Genomic DNA, 9,816 nt, shown 5'->3' with positions numbered 1-9,816 from the left:
GAGGGGCTGTGCTCTCACCGATCCCCGAGGGGTTTAGGCTCTCCTGTCCGTTTTGTTTTCTGCTCTTTCTGCACAACACCCGCTGTCACCGATGGGGTACCGAGGGCGAAGGAGCTGCGGCGGCTCTGGCAGGACTCGGGGCTTTCCTGGGAGTGGGACTGCTTGAGACTTCCCCTTCAAGGACTTGATTGTCTTCTTTCACTAGCTGCGCGTTTCACCTCTAACTGAAAGGGGGCGGGAAGGTCAGACTTTGAAGGCTTTTGCTGCTCAGTGCTGTCAGCCTACTCCAGCATCCCTTCCTCGAGCTGATCTTCCCGATATTCTAGAGAGCTTTATGAGATGTTGGTTTGCCCCTGGAGATAGGGGGGTACCCAGAGTGAAAAAAATTCCCTTTTCAGTGTCCCAGGAGTTCTTTCTGCAAACCACTTGGAATTTCTGTGCTCAAAGAAAAACCACCCTGTTGTGTTTACAGCTTCTTCCTGTGAGCAGGTTCTGCAATTTAGACCTGAAATCTGCTGTGTCAGCATAGGCTGGGAAAAGTCAGTGCGAATCTTTTTGCAAAAGTTCTGCTGGTTTCATCATCATCACCTTCTCCCCTCCTTCCCTGAGCCCCCTGCTCCCCCCAAGAGGTGATGGGACATGGGTGAGGCTGTGATTCTGTCTGTGTGTCCCGGGGGTGTATATTTGAGGCTGGTGCAGGTTTTTGGGCATTCTGCTTGGGCAGTGGTGGGGACCTTCAGCAAATCCAGTTTACTTCTGGTCACCTCCCTTGGTAGGTGTGTGGACAACTGCTCCCCCCTGGACCCAGCTGTGGGTGGGACCCAATGCTCCTCCTGGTCCCAGATCAACCCCCACAACTGGTCTGGGACACCTGGGACAGGACAGGAGCACCTGTGCAGGGCATCCCTGGGGACATGAGTGGAGGGTTGGGGGTGGGGGGAGGAGGTGCTGCAGGGTGGCATTTGCTGGACCATGATGTGAAAGAAAGGGCCTTTACACCTTTTTTCTTCCTGGCAGGGTGATAAATGCAGGGAAGAGCCAGCACAATGAGGACCAGGCATGCTGTGAGGTGGTGTTTGTGGAGCAGAGGCCCAGCCCAAGGGGCTGGCTGTCGTCCAGGGAAGGCAGCGGGGAGCTGGATGGGGTGAGAGCCACGGTGTTCACAAGCGGGGACATGACGGGGAAGATGCCCAGCAGCAGGGCATGAGATGGGACACGTGGTGATGTGCGCACACTGGGGATTCCCTTGGTTCGTGGCCCTTCTCTCTGCCTGCTCCTACCATCCTCCATCCCCATGGGATAACCCACTGGTCCATGTGCCCTGGTGGGCTGCAGAGGTGGCTGCTGTGCTGGCACGGTGGTGCCTCCCCTTTGGAGGCTGCCGGAGGCACGAGATGTCTGACACAGGGCTGGGCTCCAGCCAGGGATCAGCTGTGTCCAGACACCCTTGGTCAGCTGCCCACATCACTCCTGCCTGCACTGGGACCTGTGAGACTCGTGTCACTGTCCTCAGCTGGTGGTCCCAGCTGCTCTAAATTCCCCATCCCATCTGCTTCCTTGCAGGCTCATTTAACCTTCCCTCTTCTCCCCACAGGGCAGGAAAGGTTTATATTTCCACTACTGGGCCTTGTTTGATGGCCATGCGGGCAGTGGTGCTGCTGTCATGGCATCCGAGAGGCTCCACCTGCACATCTGTGAGCAGCTCCGGGACCTCGTGGAGATCCTGCAGGACCCCTCCCCACCTCCCATCTGCCTCCCGCACAACACAGAGACCGATTCTGCAGATCCAAACCACATGTCCTATGCAGAGGACCATGGGGAGGTCCTGAACGATGCTGTGCCTCAGATTCACCTGGAGAAAGCAGTATCCCATGAGAGCCTGGTGATCGGCGCCATTGAAAATGCCTTTAAGCACATGGTGAGGATCCTCTGCCTGTGGGATCATCTAGGGCATCCCCTGGGAGCACCTCTTCGCTGTCTGTGTCTGCATCAGCTTGTCCCCACTGGCAAAAGGCAGCTCTGCAGCAAGGAGGGGACTGCAGGGAGGGCTCCAAGTGCGATGATCTCAGAGAGGGCTCTGTGATGCCCCGCATTTTGAGCTTTCAGAAGGCAGAGGCTTTGGGCTCCAGGCCTGTGTGGGTGCAGAGGGCTTCATTACACTTTGTTCCAGGATGCCCACCTACGCCCCTCCTGTCTTGCTCTTTCCTGCCTGTCCCACTGCCCCAGTGAAGCCACATTCCTGGCTGCCCCACAAGACCCCTGGCCCCCCGAGCCCTACAGCCACTCTGTGGCTGTGTGGGGAAAGGTACCCTGGCTGGTCATTGCTTCCCACCTGAAGCTGAGGTGCTGCTGGAGCAGCCAGGTGCTCTTTGGGGCTGCCCACCTACCCTGCCTGCAGCCTCTCTCTGTCTCCCCAGGATGACCAGATCGAGCGGGAGCGGGCATCTCAGCACCTGGCCGGGGGCTGCTGTGCCCTGGCTGCCATCTACCTCATGGGCAAGTTCTACGTGGCCAACGCTGGTGACAGCAGGTACAGCCCCACAGGGCAGCCCTCACCTTTTGCTCAGTGGCTGGGGACACCCCAGTAGAGTGGGGTGGTGCTGGAGGCATGGCTGGTGAGGAACACGCAGCTCCATCCCTAGTTCTAGACAGAACTGGGCAGAGTCATCCCCTGCCGGCTCCGTGCCCCGGGGACAATGTACCCTACTGTGATCTCTGTGTTTTCCCTGTGCACAGATAGGGCTGTACAATTGCCTCCCAAAATCTGGGATGTGCTCCCTTCCTTCCTAACAACATCCTCTCTGCTACCCAGATGGTTCTGGATCACACCCTGGCCCCTGCTGCTGGCACTGGCCTGGGCTGCAGGTTGGGGAGTGAAAATTGTGCTCAGCAAAGCTTTCAAAAATGTGCAAGAAGTCATTTTAGGGTACACTTCATACCAGGGACCTGTTTCAAGACAAGGACACAAATCTATGTGCAGTGGGAGCTTGGAGGCCAAGAATTTTAATTGCCTTATGTATTTCCAGGGGTGGGCTACTGTAACTGTACCTGTGTGTGCCCACACTCCCAAGCAATGGCAGAAGGGCAGGTCCACCTTACACTGAAGGTGACACTGCAAGTGAAGCTGGTTTGAGCTGCCCTGTATTTATCATTGGATCAAAGAATGGTTTGAGTAGGAAAGGACCTTAAAGCTCATCTCGTTCCACCCCCTGACATTTGCAGGGACACCTTCAACTAGACCAGGTTGTTCCAAGCCCTGTCCGACCTGGCCTTGAACATTTCCAAGAAAAGGGCAGCTACAGTTGCTCTGGGTATTTACTGCAGGTTACCTTGTCCTCAGCAATGTCAGACCAGCAAATACAGGCTCTGGTCAATTTTCTGAGGCTGGATGTGCTTCCAGCTCTGGGACAGAGAAGAAGGAGATCCCTCATGCCTCTGCTTTTGGGTGCAGGTCCCCCTCCATGGCAGCAGCAGCCAGGCACCAGCCATGCAGGATGTCAGCATGCACAGGGTTCTGAGGTTGTCACTGTGCCTCTAGGCACAGTCTGTGTTGCCTCCTCGGGCATCAGACACTGCCAGAGCTGAATTCAGCTTGGCCTTACATCATTGGAGGAGACTCACAGCCACCAGCATTGGAGATCCTTGGGTCTACCATGACATCCAGAAACATCTCATAATCAGACCTTTATGCTTTTTTGAGACATTAAACTGTAAGAGCAGCCCCAGCAGCAAGTGACAGTGCTGGTGTGGGATGGGCACATGCACCCATGTCCTGCTGCAGGTGATTTCTGCCCCTGCTGTGTGCAGCTCCCCTCTAAAGGAGAATGCACCACCTTTGTGCTGCTCCCTTTCTAACCATATCCTGTCCTTTGATTTGGTCTGCTTCATCCCCCTCTGCCCCATGCTTCTCTCCCATTTTCCCTTCCTTCCTGCCCCTCTCCTGCACAGGAGGGAGGGATGCCATGCCCTGCCCAGGGTCGGCAGGGAAGCCAGGAAGCAGCCCCCATCTCAGGCTGGGAAAAGGGCGGGCAGCAGAGGGGAAGGGGTTGCACCACTCCTGGGAATCAGCCCTGGAGAGCCAGGCTCAGCTCCTCTGACAAGTCTCCTCTCCTTCTCTCTAATCTCATCCTTCCATGTTTCATTGCAGGGCCATTATCATCCGTAATGGGGAAATCATTCCAATGTCCAGGGAGTTTACTCCAGAGACAGAGAGGCAGAGGCTACAGTTTTTAGTAAGAAAGACCTTTCTTCTAACCCCATTACTGCTGACACACCTCCTGGCATCTTCCCAGTCCCCTGTGCTGCCTGCTGGGCTGCTGCCGTGGTGGGGTTCTGGAGACAAGGGCAGCCCCATGGCTGGGAGCTGCTGTTGGCACTTCTCCATCCCAGACTGCTCCCTGGGATGGAAAGAGGCACTGGGATGCAGGGAGCTGGCATGGGGGCATCCTGTGGCTGGGAGAGCCCTGGTTTGCTGTGGGCTCAGTGTGAGGGTCTGTGACTGCGAGCCTGGCACAGCCGGGGCATGGAGAGCCCAGGCTGTTGGCATGGGGCTGCACTGGTTTGTTTGCATGGAGCCAGTTTGGTCCATCTTGTCCTGCTGCTGTCCAGGGAACAGGGAACATCCCCTGCCTGGGCTGCTGTAACCTGGAGGAGCATGGCTCTGCTCCATCCACTGTGCTCCCTTTCACTGTCAGAGGAGCTGCAGTGCTCCCACTGAGTCCTAGTTTCTTCCCTGGCTGCTCCCTGGAGAGCTGGAGCCGATGTGTGCCAGTGGGTTTCTGTCTCTCTCCCTGAAAGCTCCCTGTCCCTTTCCTGGACGAACCCCCTGGTGCCACCCAGGGAGACTCTTCAAGGTTATAAAGACCTCTCTGAGGGCAGCACAGGGGAGGAGGAGTTTGTGTTGGAGGTCTTGCTGGATGAAATTTCCTGGCTTGCAAAGTACTTGGAAAAACACTGAGGCATTTTTTCTTGAATCTATTTTTGAATGACCGAGAGGAGGAAAATGCTGCAATCAGGATCCTCTTCAGCTGGCTGTGAGGGGCAGGGCGCAGGCTGGGGACAAGCACACGCTGCTCTGCCACATGATGCCAAGGCTGTGGTCAGGGGTTCCCCCGAGTGGGCTGGGGGTCTCCATGCCTCTGCACCAACTCCCTGCCAGCCCATCTTCCCAAGGGATCTCCTCTTCTCTTTCTGCTTTTTCTTTCTCCTTTGGCATTTTCCAACACTCCCTGTTCCTGGTCCCCTCCCCACTGTGCTCCATGAGGGCTTGGGGCTGCCCTGGGTAGGGCTCTGTGCTGCTGCTTGTCCCTTGTCATGGTCACAGCTGGGCCACTGTATCAGAAAAGACCCACCACTCTTTTCCTTGGGTGAGTGCCCTGCACTGAGCCTGGGATCCTGGGAGGTTTGCAGCTATGACTCGTTCTGGGTAAATTCCAGCTTCTCCTGGAATTTGCTGGGGTTTGATTGTTTGACCCCTTTTGGAGATCTTTATTTCCCAAAACTCTCTATGCAAAAGTTTCACCTTCTTGCTGAGTGCTGTCATGGCTGTCCTCAGCTCCAGTTTCCCCTCTGGCTTAGCACAGGTGGGTGGTTTGAAGCTGCTTTACCAGCACCTATTCAAGTTGCTTCAGAGCAGCTGATGTTATCCCACCAGGGAATGTTGTAGCCGAGGTCCTGGTGGGTGGTAGATCCCGATCTGGGCAGGGCTGGATCCACAGATCCCGCTGTCCCAGCCCTGTGGTTGAGCTGACACTTCTTCCTGCAGGCATTGCTAAGGCCCGAGCTGCTGGGGAAGGAGTTCACCCACCTGGAGTTCCCCCGCAGGATCCAGCCTAAGGAGCTGGGGAAGAAGATGCTCTACAGGGACCAGAACATGAATGGCTGGTAATCCCTCACCCCGCCAGTGGCACTGGGGTCCTGCTGTGCTGGCTGCTCATCTTCGGCTTCCCATCCCACGGGGCAGGGGGCTCTGGTACACTGGATACCCATGTCCCAAGTGGTCAGCGGAGGTGCTGGACACCTTCACCTGCTGACACCTTGTCTCTGGCTTCTTTTAACCAGGGCTTACAAAAAGATAGAAGAGGATGACCTGAAGTTTCCACTTATCTTTGGGGAAGGCAAAAAGGTGAAGTGCTGTGGCAGAAGCTTGGCAGGGGTTGTTTCCTGCCTGCTCTCGCTGTTTTGGGGGATTTCAGCCCATTTTTGGTAGTGCTGTCATCACTCCAAGGCCACCAATTCTCAGCTGGGAATGGAGCTGGAGATAAAGACACTTAAAGTTCTCTTTTGATTCTACCATTCTTCAGGCTCGGATGATGGCCACAATTGGGGTCACAAGAGGCCTGGGAGACCATGACCTCAAGGTGTTCAGCTCCAACATCCACATCAAGCCTTTCCTGTCCTGCTTCCCAGAGGTAAGCCTGCTTTGCACCCACGGGTTCCTGCAATGGCCAGAGCCACTCGGCAGGACCAGGTCCATGATATGCCCAGTGCAGCAGGAGCCTCCTCTGCCTCTCTGCCTCTCACCCTTGCATCTTGCCCTGTTGCCTGCCAGGTCAGGGTTTATGACCTCACGCAGTACGAGCACTGTCCTGACGATGTGCTGGTGTTGGGCACCGACGGGCTCTGGGATGTCACCAATGACAAGGAGGTGGCTGGTGTGGTGATGGAGGTGCTGACCAGCTATGAGCCCAATGACCCATGCAGGTGAGCTGCAAGTGGGCAGGGGACGGGGCATGTCCTGCACTCCACCACCTCCCCTTGGCCTGGCTCCTTGGGGCAGTGTTGTGGCCATGCATCCCTCTGGGCTCCACAGTGTGCACTGCTCCCCTGGATGTGTGTATCTGAGCCTGGATCTCTCCAAGGGACCCTTTCCTGCACCTCTAGCTGCTCTAGCTTCTCCCTCCTTGCCAGGATGCTGCATCAGGGGGTCTGGGGTCACTGCTGAGCCAGGGAACAGGGAACATCCCCTGTGCTTTGCTGTGCTCTGCTGTGCCCCCAGGTACACCATGGTGGCCCAGGAGCTGGTGGTGCGGTCACGGGGGGTGCTGAAGGAGCGGGGCTGGCGGCTGGCCAATGACAAGCTGGGCTCTGGTGACGACATCTCCGTTTTTGTCATCCCTCTGGGTGGCCCTGGCAACTACACATGATGCGGAACGAGCCTGGGGCAGTGGGGCTCACCTTGCCTGGATGGAGATGAGCAGGACACTGACGCTGCCTCAGGGCCACCTCTCCTGTAAGCACTTGTTTTCTGAACTGCAAGAAGAGTAAGAAACCCGGAGCCTCAGTCTGTGCTCCTGTCCAGAGCATCCCCCTCTACCTGCTTGCATCCCAGTCCCAGGTGGAAACTGAGAGGCCTTGGATAGAGAATGAAGACTGGGGTTGAGGGATGTTTTTGTGCTGCTACTTTCTCAATGCTGTGAAAAGCCTGAAGGCTCCTTGGCTCCTCAGCATGTCCTTTGCCCCTTGCCATGGCTGTGCTGACTCCAGCCCTGTGCGACAGCCATGGGGCTACTGGGGCACTCATACCTGCTGCAGTCACCACCTATCTCCTGCCCTGTGATGCTTTAGCCAGTGACACTGAAGCTGCTGTTGGAGCTGGGGCTCAGATGGGAAGTGACTGGGAATAAAGCCCCATGGGCAGCTGGGCAATGCTCAGCCTGGCACAAGTCCAGTCGTGGCCCCACAATGGCCATCCCAGCCTTGTGCTCACAATTTTCAGCCCCTCACACCTTCATTCTGTCCCATACCTTTTCTCAGTCTCCAGTGTGGGAGACTGGAGCAGTGACCAAGCTCTGCCGTGCACCCAGAGCCCTGAGGAGGGATAAGCCATTGCACCGGCACTGGCTGTGCCACAGGTTCTACCCCCATCCTCTCATGCCTTGGATCACTGCAGTGCTTCTGGAGCCAATTATTTATTAACTGGAGAGCTGAGCTGGAAAATGTCTAAATCCTTTCTTGGTGTGGGGAGTCTATGAATGTTATGTCTATGTTTTGGACATGGAGTGGTTCTGAGTTAGCAGCCTCACACCGAACAGGCCTATTCAGGCGAGCTTAGCAGCTTAACTGCACTGGATCTGCTTAGCCCTGGGCTGTAAAAAACAGCTTGGCGTGACCAGGGCAGGGGAAGACTTAAGGAAGCTCCTGCGTTTTCCTTAACAATCTCAAAATTGATGCAGAGGGGAGCTGGAGTGGTTGATCTCTGCACAGGATTTTTGCATCACACACATCTCTGACCTGGAGCATTCATTTCCCAGACCTCTGCAGAGTGTTGCATCCTCCTAAACTGTGAGGCATTGTCCCATCCTGGCATTGTGGGGATGGGGAGAGCTGTTTGGGAAAGGCTCCATGGCATCAGTAGTTTGTGTCCTGTCAGTGGGTGCAGCCAGCTCTTGTCAAGTGTCACCTCTGGTGAATGTTGTTTGTCTCCTGTAACCAGTGAGATGTAAATAAACTGGGTGTGCACATAACGGAAAGTGAAAGTTGTGCAGTGAGATTTAAACCTGCTGGCATCTATGCTGAAGGGAGCAGGGAGTGGTGCTGGGGCCGGGAGCCTGTCCTTGTGTAGCACTGTGCGTTTAAATAAAGATTTTGCCACTCGCAGTCCTACTTCAAAGTCTTTCCGAAAAGCCAATTAGTTCTGATTAATTTATGTAGGCAGGCAAACAGGCCTGCACAGAGCCATGTGAGCTGCTGTCCCTCTGCCCTTGGCAATGGTCAGAGCCCGTGGAGTATCCATCCAGTGCCCATGGGCAGTGGGAACTCCTGCTGTGCTGCCAGTCTCAGCATGGTGCTGCCTGGGGGTCTTGGATCGCTGGGTCTGGCCAGGAGGCAGCAGCAATGGCCAGTCTGGTGGGAACAGGAACATTACACATGGAATGGAAGGGAGAAAAGGCTAATGGTTTTCCTGTCTGTGGGGGAGGGAGTGGGGCAGGCTGTGGCTCCCAGGAGTGTGACTATCCTTCTCTGGGAGTTCAGGCACTCAAGCAGCAGCTACCTCTGCCTCGAGGGTCGGCTGCCTGCTGGAAGCAACCCTGCTGTCCCACGTCCCTCTGATGGCCATCTGGTACCCCTGGTACTCTTTCCACACTTGTTTGCACAGCCCTGTTCCCCTGGCACATTCCTTTTCGTGCTGGTGGCTGAGAACCGGCTCTGCTTTTCCAGGTCACTGCCCAGCTGCTGGATAAGGCAAGGAGGCAGAGGCTGTATTTAAAGCTTCCTCTGCGGTTCCCTTTTTTACTAAGGAAACATTTCCTTTGGAACCAACTCCTGGCCTGGGGCTTGGTAAATTAAGAAAAATTGTCTGCAAGCCCTTAAAATAGCAGCGGTTTATGAGCCTGGGTCTGGGCCAGGCTCCTGGGGCTGCTTCTCCCCGGCCGAGGGACAGGAACTCTGCCCTGCAGCTGGATGTCAAGGGGGGAGCAGCCACCTGGTCCTCCCTCCCTCCCGTCCATGGTGGGCACGGGGAGCCGGAGCCCCCACCAGTGGCACTGGGGTCACCTTAATACAGGGCACAACACGTCACAGACCCCTCTGCCAGGGCCCCTGTGGAGGGGACTGAGACCCTGGGGACAAGGCATGTCCCTCAGCCACGTCCGTGCGTGTCACAGTGGGAAGCGCTCTCTGATGCTGGTCCTACCTGGCACAGGGGCGTTTGAGGGCAGCAGCTCAGCCCCTCCCCACTTGGCCTCGGGAACCTGAACGGGCAGAACACCCTCGGGGCGCCCAAGGGCTCCGCGGGGAAACACCGGCGGGTCCCGGCGCTCCCGGAGCCGGGCGGGGGCAGCGCCGGAATGGGCACGGCTCGGCACGGCCCCGCTC

The 9,816-nt window shown here is 56.5% G+C and overlaps 1 protein-coding gene across 1 annotated transcript; it reads left to right on the top strand.

Annotated features, from left to right (window-relative positions):
• The first annotated feature begins 6 nt into the window (after nucleotides 1-6).
• PPM1J (protein phosphatase, Mg2+/Mn2+ dependent 1J) lies at nucleotides 7-8,598 on the top strand. Its single transcript, XM_017741139.1, has 9 exons — nucleotides 7-1,144; nucleotides 1,595-1,918; nucleotides 2,418-2,530; nucleotides 4,148-4,232; nucleotides 5,765-5,883; nucleotides 6,061-6,124; nucleotides 6,303-6,410; nucleotides 6,551-6,702; nucleotides 6,998-8,598. The coding sequence occupies exons 2-9, from the start codon at nucleotides 1,664-1,666 to the stop codon at nucleotides 7,143-7,145; spliced, it is 1,044 nt and encodes a 347-aa protein (XP_017596628.1). The 5' UTR covers nucleotides 7-1,144; nucleotides 1,595-1,663; the 3' UTR covers nucleotides 7,146-8,598.
• The last annotated feature ends 1,218 nt before the right edge of the window (nucleotides 8,599-9,816 follow it).

Source organism: Corvus brachyrhynchos, unplaced genomic scaffold (genome assembly GCF_000691975.1).
Source record: "Corvus brachyrhynchos isolate BGI_N302 unplaced genomic scaffold, ASM69197v1 scaffold338, whole genome shotgun sequence".
NCBI lineage: Eukaryota > Metazoa > Chordata > Aves > Passeriformes > Corvidae > Corvus > Corvus brachyrhynchos.
This window is presented reverse-complemented; position numbering and strand designations above follow the sequence as displayed.